At 36.5% G+C, this 16,519-nt stretch overlaps 1 protein-coding gene across 1 annotated transcript in view; it reads right to left on the bottom strand.

The window, feature by feature from the left end:
- Dpp4 (dipeptidyl peptidase 4) overlaps nucleotides 1-16,519 on the bottom strand; it is an 80,099-nt gene that overhangs the window by 43,616 nt on the left and 19,964 nt on the right. The window contains exons 3-9 of the mRNA XM_074070955.1: nucleotides 12,751-12,849; nucleotides 12,250-12,341; nucleotides 10,923-11,003; nucleotides 5,085-5,137; nucleotides 4,905-4,977; nucleotides 4,024-4,144; nucleotides 972-1,132 (exon numbers count right to left, since the gene is read on the bottom strand). Of these exons, the coding sequence (XP_073927056.1) occupies nucleotides 972-1,132; nucleotides 4,024-4,144; nucleotides 4,905-4,977; nucleotides 5,085-5,137; nucleotides 10,923-11,003; nucleotides 12,250-12,341; nucleotides 12,751-12,849 (680 nt within the window). The remainder of the gene's footprint in view (nucleotides 1-971; nucleotides 1,133-4,023; nucleotides 4,145-4,904; nucleotides 4,978-5,084; nucleotides 5,138-10,922; nucleotides 11,004-12,249; nucleotides 12,342-12,750; nucleotides 12,850-16,519) is intronic.

Consider the following 16,519-nt stretch of genomic DNA (forward strand, 5'->3'; position numbering starts at 1 on the left):
GTTCACCATGTTGGAGCTTTACAGTCAATATTATGACAGAAGCCTGTAAATTCTTTTTTAAAATATATACATAGATTTTCTATTGACAGATTAGTTAGAAATAATATGATATTTTTAGTGAGAACATTTTATGGGCTTTTTTTTTTTGCCAGTTTTGCTCATCAAAAAATAACATTCAACTGAAAACACATCTCCATATTTAGTTTCAGATCTTTTTTCCTCTTCACTTCCTCTCCCTTCCTAAAATGGCAGCTCTTCATAAAGCAAATTAAGTGAGTTGGTAAAAATAAAAATCCCTTACAGCAAAAACACTTTGTTAGAAGATCCTGTAGACGACGCTGTGACCATTATTGTTATGGTACTAGTGAAGAGTTCCTGGCTCCTTTCTAACCCCCTCACTTCCCTGGCTCACGTTGCTTAACAAAGCTCTTCCATTTTAATAAACAGATATCCCGGATGGCAGAGAACAATCTTGAAAAACAAGATGTGGCACTATTATCAAAAAATGTAGGATGTGCAAAATTTACATTAGTGCCAAATCTATAATAGAATTACTGAAACTAGTCCCGTTAATTAGTAATACAATCTGATATATAAACCAAGCTTTTCAACTTCATCTCGGGCACATTCCAACTTTTACAAATGAGATGAGCTTCTGATTCAATTACAGTCTCTCTTTTCCTTCATTCAAACATTTTCATCCCCCCTACCTCTTTCAAAAGCATTTTCACCATCTTTTTCTGCTTGTCATTTCTCAAAGTTTTTGGAGAAATTACAAAACCTTAAATCACACTCTTTCCTGGGATAATAAAAATACTTTAAAATTGCCAGATGCTGTTGACTTCAGCAGGAGTAATCACAGCAAGCTGTTGAAGAGAGACTGACAATATTTTCATTAGCAGGAAGGGATTAAATGCAACTATTCTCTTCCCCTGAAATTACAGAACCACTATTTGAATAGGAGCTCAGACCTTTGGATATGGAATCCACACAGTCTTCGGGTACTGCAAGGACTCATCAGAGTAGAAAGAATATTCAATAAGTGGGACCCCTGTGTCGTTAAATTGGGCATATGCTAAAAAAGTGCTATTTGGAGACCACCACAGAGCGGAGTAGGCACCGAAGACTTCCTCTGAAAAAAGACATAAATTGTTCTGTTACAAGAAGTAGCTGATAAATTGGCATTGGCATTCAAAATATTGTCCTCATTAGCTTTAGTAATTACAGTAGAGTTCAACTAATGAACCACTTCACATTTGCTGGGCTTCCAAAATCCCAGCAATACAAATGAATAAAAATAAAATCTTCAAGGATATATCTGGATTATAAAAATGAGTAACCCATTGGACCATTTTAGAATATTTTAGCATGCAATATTTAATATAAGCTCTACATTTTTTCTTTATCTTATAATCCTCTAAATTTATGCCTCAAAACATACTAAAAGTGAATTTCACACAGGAGGCTGATCTTCCTTTCTAATTTTCAAACAGTCAACATGCCAGCATACTCTTCCCAACTGGGCTGAGTTTGTACTGAGCCTGCAGGGTAATGGTGGGTGGTGTGTAGCTCCTGGCTATCAAACCAATATGGTGCCCAGAGTTTACTACTCTTGGCACAAACAAAGTGTGGGAAGGATGGGTTTAGAATGGCAAAACCTCCATGAGACCCCTACTGAGAACATCTCCTTTGCCCAGCCTAGAAACTGAAAACTCCCTTGGCTTAGCACCCTTCTCTGATGTATAGAGAAGAGGGTCAAAGAAGGAACCAAATGGGAAAAGAAAAAAGGTCTTGTTTTCCAGTACTTTCGGGCTCATTCTCAATCTCTGACAAAAGCAGCTCCTCCCCTATGATCACTATGGGATATACTCATGGAACATTCAATCCCTGCCTCTTAAAGGGCTCTTATAAACATCTCTCACCAATAGGAATTGGAGGGTTCAACTTGCTATGGTTTGGATCTGGACTACCCCTCAAAGATTCACACTTGGTCCCCAGTATGTGGCGCTATTGGGACAAAGTAGAAACTTTAAGAGATGGTGCCTAGAGGAAGGAAATTAGGTCAGTGGGGGTGTGCCCCTGAAGGGGATAGTGGGACTTCAGTTCCTTCCTTTTTTCTTTGGTTCTTGGCATCCGTTTGGGGGCAGCCATGTGCTTCTACTGTGATGTGCTGAACTGCTATAGGTCCAAAGCAAGGTGACTGAGGCACTAGGTATTGGAATCCCTGAAACTGTGAGGTAAAATAAATCTTTCTTCCTTTAAGTTGTTTATCTTAGGTATTTTATTATAGTGCTGGAAATCTGACTAACACATAAGTAGACTGTGTGGAGACTCCTATTTAATCTATATCTTGTGATAATGTAAGTATAAATGTAAAAGCAAAGGCATAGAAACTGGAATCTTAGGGTGAGGAAATTATGTGTATCAATCACTTTTTGGTGCCTAAGACCTCTTTACAAGTTGCTTCCAAATGAATTTTCAGCGATAACAGTAGCAGTAGCCACAGTAAAAACAATAACAATAATAAAATATATAATTATTTTGATGATTGGCTGACATTTGATGAATGCTATGTGTCAGATATTGACAACAATTGACACTTTATGTCAGTCAGTCCTCAAAAATAACCAATTATATAGATGAACAAAATGAGTCAAAGTCAAAGAAGATAAGAAATTTGCCTTGGGTCACATGGCTAATAATTAGTAGAATCAATTAACCAAGATTGGTCAGATTTGAGTCCATACTTCCAATTTCCATGTTATGCTGCCTTTTTAGCATTTCCAGTCATAGGAACTCACTACCTGTACGGCAGCCAATTCCCCCTTTTGACTGTTTCATATCTGTATCATTGGGTTACATTTATGTAGCCATTTAGAATTTATAAAACACATCTAATTTATTCTTCACAAAGATCGCTAGGTGAACCGCTTCATAGCCCATTTTACACAGAAGCAAATTAAGGGTTTAAGAGATTTTAAGTTTTAATGAAACACTTATTTCTGGACAATGGAAATTTGCCTTCCTTTTAATATTATCTGCAGTTGCTTTTATAATGTTATCCATTAATTGAATTTGATTTATCCTGCGTAAGAATCTAAATTAAATCATGAGGTAGAACTATTTTTTTAACTACAAAGAAGAAATAATGGGATGAAATAAGGATGAGTCTTTCTGGGAAGTATGAGGCTTGGGATGGTTTGGAACAGCATAAAGATACCTTTTATTTTGCCAACTGTAAACATGAAAATGTTTTTCTATTATTTTGGAAGTTTCAAAATGTTTTCTTAATAGTCTCTAAAACTCTTTATCCTAAAAGACAGAATATTCCTTTGTATACTACTTTAGTTTTCTTTTGACTCATCTTTTTTTCTAAGCTCTTTCTAATTATTTTTTTCTTCTTTAAAAATTAAGAAATCATGAGCTGGGGGTGTGACTCAAGTGATACAGTGCCTGCCTAGCAAGCTCAAGGCCCTGAGTTCAAACCCCAGGATCACCAAAATAAATAAATAAATAAATAATAAAGTAAACTAAGACTAGGAAATCATGATTTGTCCAAATTCAAATAAACACAAGTCCTCTATAAACAGGCATTTCTTCTGCTTTACTCTTCAACCTCCAGATAGTATTTTATCATCTTTTTACATGTTGTAGAAAAATTGCCTATCCATGGAAACTTCTGGATTAGGTAGGTCTTGTTAGAGAAACATCTGATGTTAATCTGGAGGGTTTTATGCTCCAGTAAAGCCAGAGAAGCTCCCTACACAGAGAACTCCTTTGTAGTAATAAACCAAAGACAAGTACACTATTGTGAAACAATGAGGACAGAGCAGTCTAGTCACTGTTAAGAAATTCTTGGTCTGTGACATACCTGGTGTTGTGACTTCTAAAAGACATTTGATAATATTTTCAAATATATGACTTATTTTGAATGTCATTACATGTCTACCTTTTTATAGAAATGTTTAGGCATTTTTAAAACCTTATGCATTTTCTAATTTGAAAAAGCTTTAGAGTCTCTACCTTCATAAACCCAATCAGTTATTCCATTATATATTACATCTTCTTTCCCAGTCCTTGTAATCCTCTGACTTGGTAAATTTGGTTCAATTTTAACATAAATGTCATTTTTCCAAACATAGGCCTAAAAAGATGAAAACTGTGTTAGTATCAATAATAACATTTTATAATGTATTTTATCCTGAACTTTAAAAGTCTTATGTAAGGATAATAATTATCACAGGAGTGAATTTGAGCAAGGAGAGCCATATAATCTCTCCCTCCCATTCTTAAATTACAAGGATACAGGCTATAATCCCAAATAATTGTAAAAACATCTTTAATATGTTAAAATAAGCTTATGACTACCACTATTTGAATGCAAAAGAATATGCAAAGACCTAGAATACTGGCCACTTAGACGGGATTATAGTCTTGTGCGTTTCCCCCCCCCCCCCCCCCCCCCCCCGGAAGGTGAGTAGAAGAGAGCCTGTGTTTTTGGAGGTGAAGTTCAACTGAGATAACATTCCATCCTATTATTTAAGTTCTTTTGGGCTTCTGACATTCTTCTAGCACCATAGAACACAAAAATAAATCTATAGTGACTCTGAATGCCGCCAAACTAGTAGAGAGCAGGTGTGACTTAAGCACAATAGACAATCAGAACTTAAGAATTTAATAAGCATTTTCCCAGTAAATAAACAATTCTCTAAGAGATTTTTGGAAACTTTTGGGAATTATACTTACTGTGTTAAGTGAGTAAAATACTGCCTTGGGCAATAACACTATATTTTATAGTAAATCAATTGGCTTTCTAAGATGTCTGCTTTGTATCAGGGTTAATAGCTTCTGCCTATGAAAGATTTAAGCCAATATTTTTCTGACAACAAGGGAGGTTCACTAACCAATTTATGACCTTCTAGTGACCATGTAATCCATTGTGTATTGTTTGGAATTCTTTCTTCTGTAATCAGCTGCCTAGATAAAGGATAAAGCAAACATTACCAAAAAAATAACTCATAGTGGGATTTTCTTTACAAATCACACTAGAAAAGCCTAGTAGATTTTATGGGGAAATCACTGACCTTTTATTTAAGTCATAAATATCATATGAAGCAGTATAGGAATGCCTCCATTGCTATAAAAGAAAACAGACATATCAGGCATCTTTGATTCTTGAGATGTTTGGCCACTTGCGCAAGATGAAAAATATGCTAATATATTAGTGTATAACCCTCAGGTGTCATCACATATTGTAATTCTCTAATTAGAGCCTTAGAATTTTGGAATTTGAAACTATCCTGGAGACCATCTAGTACCAAATCCCCAGGCCCTCATTTATAACCTTGCTCTGTCATAGCCTCCTCCAAGGAGCTTTCTCAGGACCACAGTGGGCCAGGGTGCCATTTTTGGTGCAAAATGATTACTAGCATTTGGCATAGTATGTTATGATTGATCATCTGCCTACAAAAATGTAAATGTTCACTTTTCAGTCATCTTACTTGCAAAATATTTAAAAGATATATGACTGTATTGTTGTTGGTGACGTGGAGAAAAGTTTACTTTTGTACATAGATGGTGAAAATGTCAAATGTTACAGATTTTTCTGGAAGCTGCTTGGCAATATATATTAAAGTTGAAACACATATTTCATCACTTTTTAAACAATCATCTTTAGAGGCTGAAAATGAAAATAAAACTAAATCTATAGTAAATAGCAGAATACAAATAATAATGTTTAGACCAATAACCAAACAGAAACCAAACAATAGATAAAAATCAATAATATAAAAAATTGGTTCTATAAGAAGACTAGTAAAACTGCAAAAATGGTAAAAAAGTGACAGGGATTACAAATGACCAATATCAGAAATGAAAACTATGACATTGTAACAGATCCTACAGTCATTAAAAGATTCTAAGATCCCATTATGAACATTTTTGCCAATAAATTATAAGAAGTAGAAAAAAGGAAAAAAATTACTTGAAAATAATTTATCAGAAATGACTCAAGAAAGTATTAATAAACACATTAACTCAATCAATAAAAAAACTTTACACAAATAAAATGCCAACCCCAAATAGCTTTATCAGGTAAACTCTTTGTTCTTTTCCAAATAAGTTGAAAACTTATGACCACACAAAAAGCTACACACAAATCTTTATATAATTGACAAAACTTGGAACCAACTAAGGTGTCCTTAAATAATACGTGAGTGGATAAGCAGACTTGTCATAGATCTATGAAATAGAATATTATTCAGCAATAAAACAATGAGTTCAGTCCACAAAAAAGACATGGAAGGATCTTAAATGCATATGGCTAAGTGAAATAAACCAATAGGAAAGGTTACATTCTGTATTAACCCTATGACATTCTGAAAAAGATAAAACTATGGAGACAGTGAAAGTATCAATAGTTGCTTAGGAGAGAGGAGTGATGGACAGGTGCAGTGTAGGGGACATTTAGCATGATGGAACTACTCCATACAACACTGTAATAGTGGATACATGCCACACATGCATGCACATACACAGAGTGTATGTGAATGTAGACTATGGACTTGAATCAATAATAATGTACCAATACTGGCTCATCTGTTGTAGTTGTAAAGCAAGACTTTAATAGCAAGGGAAACTGGGGGTGGGTAGATGAGGGAGTTTTTAGGAACTTTCTGTTTATTTTCAGTAAATCTAATGCTGCTCTAAAATATATACTCTATTAAGCTGTTTTTTAAAAATGAATTAGAGCTATGACTTGGAAGGCATTCACATGATATCATTAAGAAATGTAATTTACAGAAAAGTATGAAAATAGGATTCCATTTTTATAGAACAAGCAATAACTAAAAAGAATTCCTATATACGTTCATGGCATTACACGAGCAAGGAGAAAAACACAAAATACGAAGATATATACAGTAGACTCTAAGGAGCCAAGTGAAAATGGGGGGAGAAAAGACTGAAGGTAAAAAGTTATTATCACATCTTTGTACTTATGAAAAATCGCATCTGTACATGGATGAAATATTTTAGAAGAAATTCATTGTCTGTATGTTTATGCTCCCTAACATACTCTTACAGGTAAGAAATTATCTTATTCGTTATTAAGTACCTAGAGCCTAGTGCAAGCCACGTGGTAGGTGTTCAAGAAATAAACCAAATTATAATAAAACTCCAATTGTACCAGTGCAGATAAGATAGATAAAATGGGTAGTTCAAGGTCACCCAGGAACATATAGCAGAGTTGAGACACAAAGGGTTCCTAACCTTAACTTCCTATCATTTCTCACTGTGCTACATGTTCATGTCAACAAGTATTTATTAAATTTTTTTTCCACTTTTTCTAAGACCTACATTCCTTTCCTGAATCTTGGATTATTTTGACACACCCAGGCTTGTTTCTGGGCAACCTTGAGCAAAAGCATAATGCTTGTTAAAGCCAAAAGGTGGGGTATAGGCTAGAAACACAGGGGTTGAGATCATTTCAGAATGACAAAACCACCAAGAGTTGTGAAAGGGAACCCAAGATGCTTGATGTGTTAACTTCATCTTTTGACTATTTATCTATAAACATTGGCAGCACTGATCCCTTGGGGATCTCCTAGTTGAATGTGATACATTAGCAAGTAAATTACAATAAAGAAATTATGATAAGATATGTAAAGAAATACAGTGGAAGTGGGTAAGGAGAGACAGGAATCATAAATTAACTTTGGGGTGGGGAGTTTAAGAAAAAGGTGATTCCTGGGCTGAGTTTCATAGTATGTGACTGCCTCACAGAGAATGTAGCAGAGAGAAACTCAAATGCAAAGATAAGAAAGATCACATTTAAGAGCATAAACTTTGGTGTCTTCTAACTTGGATTCAAGTTTCCATTGTTTAACATCAGGTAAGCTTCTTTCTAAACTTCAGTCTTCTTCTTAAGTAAAGAGATAATTTCAACAACAATCTCAGTTGCATGAGAATGCTTGTGAAGTGCTTAGCAAGGTTCTGGAACATTGTAAACACGTGATAGATGAAACAATTATCATTATCTCCAGAGCATTAGGCAATGAGCAAAACTGCTAGGAGAATACCCATACCAGACTGGGTGACACTTATTCACTCCTTTATTTGTAGACACAACTGGCAAATAATAACTGACCATTCTCAATGCACTAACTTAGACATGAAGATGTCTTTCAGTAGAATCTAAAGAACACTGGACAGTGGATCTCCAAGGAAATGTAATAACATCAACATTTTTTTCTTCTTGATATGTTTATTGAATGTTGTTTGGCCAAGACATTTATGCTGCCTAGAAAACACTATTAGATTCTCTTAAAAGTAAAAAAGAAAAGAGAAGCTATAGTTCCCTTCATTTAATAACCTTGTAACTCAGTGCTCCACAACAAAACATGTATTCATTTAATAAGTATTTGTTAAGTATCTGCCATGTGGCCGTGAACTAGTGACTAAAACAGGGAAAGTAGCACTTAACAGAATAGACAATAAATAAGCAAAGAAATAAATAACAAAATATTATAAAATGCTGTAAGTAACTAAAATAGGCTAGTTTAATAGAAAGTGATTTCTGCAGCATGGGTTGTCCAGAATGGCAGGGGACAAAGTTAGTCAAAGTAACCAAAGACTGCGTGGCTCTGAATTAATAAAGTATAGAAACCATGGGATGAGGGGGAAGAAGGTTACAGATGGAAGCAATAGAAAATGCTTTGGCTGCCAATAGATGGGAAGGAGAGTGATGTTGAAAAAGAAAGAACTGTGCATTTGAAGGTCACTACTTGGATCACTGGCTCCCTTGGGAGCCCTTAAGTCTACCCTTTTCCGGGCAGTACCCATAGCAATGCTGAGTTAGTTATTTGGGGATAAGGCCACAGGCATCTGTGCTTCTCAAAACCTCCCCAAGTGATCTTAAGGTGAAATAGGAAAGAGAAGCACTAGCCAAACATTCAAGTGAGTGCTGGACCAGGTGGTAGTAAGTAGGTTCAGACAAGCAGACTGAGGTCTAGTCACACAGGCCTCACAGATTCCATGGTTAGCATTGATGCTTTATTCTGTGTGTGATGGGAAGTCACTGGAGGGTTTAAGTTTGGGTGTAGCTTAGGGTTTTAAAAAGAGCACTTCGGATGTTGCCTGAAACATCTGTGGTAGGAGGAAAAGAACAGAGCAAAATCAGTTAATACACGGGTAAGCGCAAGGAACCCAAGTACAAATACAGATTAGTAATAATGATGGTGGCTAACATAAGATCTACCAGTGAATTACATCCAGCAGGATGCATCAAATGACACTCATCAAACCAGACCAAATAGTAAGATGAGCTGGCGTTTCCTTCTTGCTTCTAACTTACTATTGTATATTAGTCTTTAATGTGGACAACTGGCATTCAAAGAGTCTCATTTCTAATTGCATGTTAGAATACTCCAATCAACATTAAAAAATCTTCTGATGCTAGAGAGACTTCAATTTATTGATCTGGAGATTGAGCTTAGACACTGGGAATTTTTAAAAGTTCCTCAAGTAAATTTATTTTATGGGTAATTAAGTGCAATAAGAAGCACTGAATTGCACAAACAAACCCATTAAGAATAGATGTGTTGGCATGGGATTCTGATTTGCTAATTGTTGAGGGATTTAGCAAAACATAGTCAGAATCTTTGTGTGCAGGAAATGGAGTCGTGCACAGTGGATCCAGGGTAAATATTATGACTGAGAGTTACCATCCTTAGACGGTAAGTGGAGGAGGAAATGCTTTGCTTGGCCTGAGTACAGCAGTGTTGGTGTGTGAGATAAGGTCACCCAATATTATTTATCCCTGGGGAAATAAAAGATAGGGGTAGGAATCCCCACTTTATATTCTGTTTGCAATACAGAGTCTCTCTATAGGTTTCAATCCTTTTAATATAGCTTTAGAACTTTCCATACTTGATAACTGTTAACTCTACAAATGACCAAAAAGCTGCAGTTAAAGTTATTGGTGACTTGCATCCATCCTAAACCTGAGGAGGATGTGTGATTCAGTGGGAGCTTTCCTGAATGTGTGAGAATTCCATGTCGGGTGGGTGACTCGAGGAGGCTGAGTACTCTCAGTGGGACCTTTGTGACTGGAGCTAAGGCTTCCCTCCTTAGAAAGGTTTATATGTAGCAAGACATGAAGGTCGGGAAGTGGTCTGGGGTGTCTGGAGTCTCTGGAGAAGGGAAGGTTTTACTTTATTTTGTGTAATACTTGACCTGGACCTTATACTTGCTAAGCAGATACTCTACCACTTAAGTCACATCCCAGCCTTTTTTGATTTAATTATTTTTCAGATAGGTTCTTGTGCTTTTTGCCCTGCCTGGCCTGGACCTTGATCCTCCCTCCCTATACCTTCTGTGTAGCTGAGATCAGAGGCTTACACTTCATGCCCAGCTTGTTTTTGAGATGGGGATCTTGCTATCTTTTTGTCTGGGCTGGCCTTCAACTGCGATCCAATCAATCTTTGCCTCCTTAGCAACTGGGATTACAGGCATGAGCCACCATCCAGGCCTAGCTGAGCTTTAACTTTTTTAAATGCAAATACTTATTGAAGGTTTTATTACATGTAAGCTGAGTGGCAGGAAATAAAGGATTATATTACTAGATGTATAGGTTAGACATGTAAATTTATTTTATGATTAGATGATAAATGCCTATTATAAAAATTTATTGTTACATTATTCATATCCATAATACAATACTAAGTGTGCTTTTTAGTATTTGAAAGCACTAAAATAAATTTCTCCTACAATATCTCTGGATTTGTGCTTTATGAATGAGAATGAATTTTTTATGCCGCATTAATGAGTTTTTAGTGCCAATGACGTTTTCATTTGAAATCAGTTATGAAACAACATATTCATATGACTTTTTAAATGTCACAGTAAGAAAGCATTTCTTTTACCTTCACGTAGTTGTATTCTAAGAGCATGAACAGTCCATCAGGAGACACTGAATAGTCACTTATAGAATGTCCAAAGCCTTCCTGTCGGTCAAGTAGAAGAAAAATTGAACAGTTTAACTGCCATCACTCAGCACGTACTACATAGAAGCTACTTTTTAGACACATATCTTGTACCTTGGGAGTACCACCTCTAGGAGAGATGGCACAGTCACTCACACAAATGCCCATGATAGGAGGGGTAGTGATCAGTGTTAGGATGTCAGGGAGGGAAAGACCAACTCCACGCACAACAATGGATTCAGGAGCAGAGACAGTTTTCTCCACAGGTGGAGCACGGTGCACAAAATTGCAGGTGTGGAAGAGAGCATGAGTGTTCAGAGGGTGAGTGAGGGTATCACGAAACCTGAGCGCAGTACAGGTGTGCCAACACAGTGGGAAGTGTGAAGACCTGAAGTTAGAAAATAGCTGGGCCTGAAATATGGAAGTGTGACCTCTTTTTATATGTGTAAGTGATAATATCACATTTATTTTTTGTAAGGACACTGGTGACACAGCTGAAATGAGAAGGAAGGGCAGAAGGGTTATCAGTCTGGACTCGGGCAGTGCAGTGTCTCTAAATGAGAGAGAGAGAGAGAGAGAAAGAAATTAGAGCACTCGCTACCATAAAAGCAAATGAAGATTTGAACCAGCACCATCCAGTGGAAATGGAAATCTGTGTGAAATTCTTCACATGCAGAGAGAGAATCACTATGGCTCCTTGAAGTAGCTAATTATAGGGGATGACAGGAAAGCCAAAGATGATTCTCAGGTTTCATCTTAAGTGACTGAGAGAATTAGTGACATTTTCCAAGATTGGGAATATAATGCTTTGAATTTGCTAGGACAGTGAAGGGGAGATGACTAGTTTAGCCTTGGATATTGAATTTAAAATGCCTGCAGGCCGCCCATGTGTAAGCAACAGCAGGCTACTGGATGTGAAGGTTGGATCTTGGCAGAAGGTTAGTGCAAAATGTGTGTAAGAGAATCAAGGTGAGAAAGGAGAGCGCTAATGCTGTAGAAGTGCACAAAGTGAAGAAAAGAGACCAGCAAGTGAAGACAGAGCCTCAAGGATCACTTACATTTAAAAATACAGGCAGAGGCGGAATCGTCAAAAGAGACTAAAAAGGAGCCAAGGCAGGGAGCATTTCGAAAAGGAGAGAGAGATCCACTGTGCCATGTGCTGTAGAAAGAGTCCAACAGGATGAGACCTGAGAGCACTCATGATTTGAAAGGTAATGAAAACAATCCCTGGAATTTCATGCATAAGTAATTATGGGATTAAACATACAAATGTACTGTTCCCCAAGAAAATGGAGCTGTTTCCATATTCAGCATTGAATAGCAAGAGATTATTTTCTTGTTTGTAGAGATATTCATGATCTAAAAAGAAAAACGGCCAGGTCAGAAATTCATGTCACTATTAAACAGTTCCATAAGCTAAGACTTATGCAATAAAATTAAAAATTTAAGTTCACATGAGGACTAAATAAACATTTCTAGACTGAGAAAACAAAAATGTTGAAAATTACAATGATATATTCACTTATTCCTCCATCATTAGCGTCAAGGTTTCAATTCACATTTAACTTTTTATAGTGCCTATCAAAGAAACACTTCAGTTCCTTTCTGTCTTCTTTCCGTTTGCACCTCTAAGTAGAAGAAAAATACACCCCACAGAGTTTTAAAAAAAGGGTTATATTTTCTCAGTGCCACAAAGCACCCTGCAACCCAATCTAACAAGAATGAACAAAAAGATAAAAATCTGTGTCTTGTGAAAAAGAACCCTTACCTGAAATCCACCGCAGGGAGTAGGACTTTACTCGCAAAGTATTTTTCAAGTAATCACTGAGAGAATAAGTTCTGCGAGTGTCAGCTGCAGCATCATCTGCTGGTTGAAATGAAGGGGCAAATGCTGAAGATGGAATAACCTACGTTTGGGATATATAAACAAATGGATCTCTACAATATACCCTGCTCACAAAATACAGAAACACACTCACAAAATACAAGACATATTTTGAAAGATTTCAGACTGGTTGGATGAAATGCATTTAACTATGAAGCATGTGTAAGTGTGTGTGTGTTCACCATGCTGTGTTAGTGAGTTTCATTGTCAACATCTAGATCAGGAATATCAGCAGAAGTATAAGAGGAGTACATTTTCTAGCAGCCATATTTGAAAAAATTAAGGTAAAACTAATCATAATAGCATATTTTATTTATCCCAATATATACAAAATATTATCACTTCAACATGTAATCAATATTTAAATGTTACTAATGAGATCTTTCACAATCTTTTTTCATACTAACTCTGAAATCTGGTATGGAGTTTTCACTTGCAGTATGTTTCAATTTTGACTAGGTACATTTCAAATCAATTGTTATATGTGGCCAATGACTACTAGTGTACAGAGGATCTCACAGGGTTAGATCACCCTTTGGTGAGGTTGAGAACCATTTCCAAGCCCCGTTGTTCCTCAGGGACGTTTAAGTCAGGTGACCACCCCACTCAAAGATCTTTGTTTCATCACTGATTTTCCTTGAATTGGTGGAAACTATGTGGTTCTGTATTCTGCTTCTAGAAACACAAATTCAAAGTCTGGAACTATTTTTTAGTATCTCCCTCTTTTTTTCCCCAGCACTTCTATCTAACTGATCCTGCTGATTCTTCCTAAGAAATCTATTTTGCAGGCAACCTTGTCATCAAAGTCTCCATTCCTTTCCTGCTCTGTACCACCACTGGAATTACTTTTTCCAAAATGCCACTTTCATCTTGCTTGTTTCATCTCTTCCTCAGAAGTCCTCACTATTTCTCCACGACCTATGAGAAGAATTGAAGGCCTTAATTTGGTGCTAGCAGTCCTCTGCAGCTTAGCATGAAACACTCTTTCCAGGATCACACACATTCCCTTCAAAAATCATCTCCCCTATCATGTGACCTGCCCACCCAGCCCAGGAGATCTGCTCTGGCTCTGGTCTCTGACCCCAACCACTTCCCTACAACTCTCCAGTTGCTTCCCTAGTATCATAACCAGTGGTCCTCTGGCTCCCTCTTACCTCTTTCATGAGGTTCTTCTTACTGTGACATTGGCTCATACTTTTTTTTCATCATTTAATGACTTGTGTTGATAAGTATTCTTTGATGCTCACTGTGTGTTCTTAGCTAGGCTATGTACATTTTGAAAACAAAGTCTTGTTGGTTTTTTTTTTTTATTTTGTTTTCATTGTCATGGGTTTTTTTTTTTTTTCATCAGCTCTCTATTTTATATTTCCTAGTAGTTACTTTTGAAAAAACAAATTAAAGTAAGTTACCATATAGTTCACTGACACAGTAAGTAGACACAAAAAAGTTTATGTTCCTTGATATGTAATTTCATCTTCCAAGCACAATCCAGCCAGTGTAATTCCTCTTCCCCAGTCCTCAGAGTTGTCCACAAACACACAAACACCCACCCATACACACAGTCAGCAACATTCTATAGGTTTCGCTTGTTAATTTTTCACAGCCTGTGGGAATTCTCTTACAGGAAAAACTCTTTCAAGAGATGTTTTTAAGGTCTTGCTCCTTTGGACTCCATCTGATAAATAGTAAAGCCTTTGACTTCAACAGATAAAATTGTTACATTTCCCTTTATTACTACACTGATTTTGATAAAACCTAGTTTGTTAAATAGGTTGAAGAAGTTTAAAAAATCTATTTGTTTTCAATTCAGTCTTGCATGTCACCCTGAAAATGAGGAATGTATTCATGTTTGTTAGCAGAAACACAGCAAGTGGGTAAAATCAGCTCTTGAGCTTGCCAACCCTTAATCAAGAACTAAGGCCTTGAGCAATAAAAAATATTGTTTGAAAGTCATACAGGAAAGAGTAGTTACATGTCTGGATTTGTTCAGTAAATGCTCTCAATTATTTGTATCCATCTAGCCATTCCCATTCTTTCATATGCAAATAGTTATAAAAACAAGTACTACTTGGCAGATACTATGAAGAACATATACCTACTATCAAGATTTAGTAGTCTAAAATGCGCTTACAATGCATCTCCAAATTATTATAAGTTGAGTTGTAAGTGGTTACAGACATTCACAGACTTATTGTTGTCCGTTAATGTAGACCTATAGAAAAGAGATAGAGCAATGTGTCTGTGTGTACACACATATATAAATACATAATAAGACAGAAATATCAATACAGAACATCTGTCACTGGCTCTTGATTTTGCAAGAAGGGAATTAATTGAATACCTGTGCTATATTGCAGACGGTATTAATTATCTCATTTAAATTCTATCTTAAATAAAATGTTTTTGCTTAGGTTATTTTAAGGCAACACACATCTGGAATGCTAAAATAATTGAGGAAAAATTTCCTTGACATCAACTGGTGTCTAGAGGGCTGCTCTTTTGTTCATGTTGCCTTCCTCACTGAGCACTTATCTCTCCTGTCCTCTCTGACATTGCTAGGTTACTAGTCCCTAGATTTTCTAAATCCATCATCTCTACTGCAGTCAGGCTCCCTCTGCTGATCATGCCCCTTTATAAAGCTACTTACTAATGTTCTAGATACCAAGACGGAGGACTCACTGTTGCTATGGCTCAAGACATCGCCACAGGGCCTACTCTTACCTTGGTTTGTGTTAGGTTCAGCTGCTTCACAATAACCCTGCAACCTAGTTTCTATATATTAGCTAGCTCTCTAGTTCCAGAGCAGCCTGGCTAAATTGGAGCAACAAATGTTCCCTGTTTTTTTGCCTTGCCATTTGATAAGCAGGGCACATTGGAAGACAGTTTGGAAACATCCAGATAAGCAAGTTCTGTGAGATGTGTGTGCCAAGTCCAGGTTTTGACCTTTAGCAAGTTCATAGTTTGCTGCCAAGTTACAACCTATTCTGTCAAACTCGTATAGGACACACTCATGTTTCTCCTTCCTCGTCTCCTTGCTCTCTGACAGGGCAATGCTGCAGCAACAGATGAAGGTCCTTGGCTGCTTATGTGGTTTTCCTGGTACGGCCTGGGACATGTCGTTCATTTGACTTATCAGTTCAAAGCATTGTGCTAGCCAAGGAAAGCAGTTAATCATATGTTACCCATCAGCTCATACAGAAACTCTTAGATTCAGATCTTCTTTCATTTAGAAATTTTTTAAAAAGGTTAGATAAATTCTTCTTTCCTTCTTTGAGTAGAGCTGATACTAGGTTGAACCATATTAAATGCTATTTTTATCAGTCATAACAGAGTGAAAAGCAGCATGTTAAATGATCAACCTAATAATAAATTCTCTTCACTGGGTTCTTAGTGAATCTTTGCTTCAAGATCAAAATCACTTCTAAGTAAAAGTAATTCTAGAATAATAAGATCCAAATACAAGAGTAATGAGAGTAATGTTGTTCCATGGACTAATCTTGCTCTGGCCCATTTTTACTGTTTGATTACGGCATATTTTCAATACTTTTATGCCCATGCATCATAAACATTTGTCTGTCTTAAGCTGTGACTTATCTTATTTCTATTTCACAGAGAGAAACTTTTAATAAATAAAAGGCTAATGAAATACACC

Source organism: Castor canadensis, chromosome 4, assembly GCF_047511655.1.
Source record: "Castor canadensis chromosome 4, mCasCan1.hap1v2, whole genome shotgun sequence".
NCBI classification, from domain to species: domain Eukaryota; kingdom Metazoa; phylum Chordata; class Mammalia; order Rodentia; family Castoridae; genus Castor; species Castor canadensis.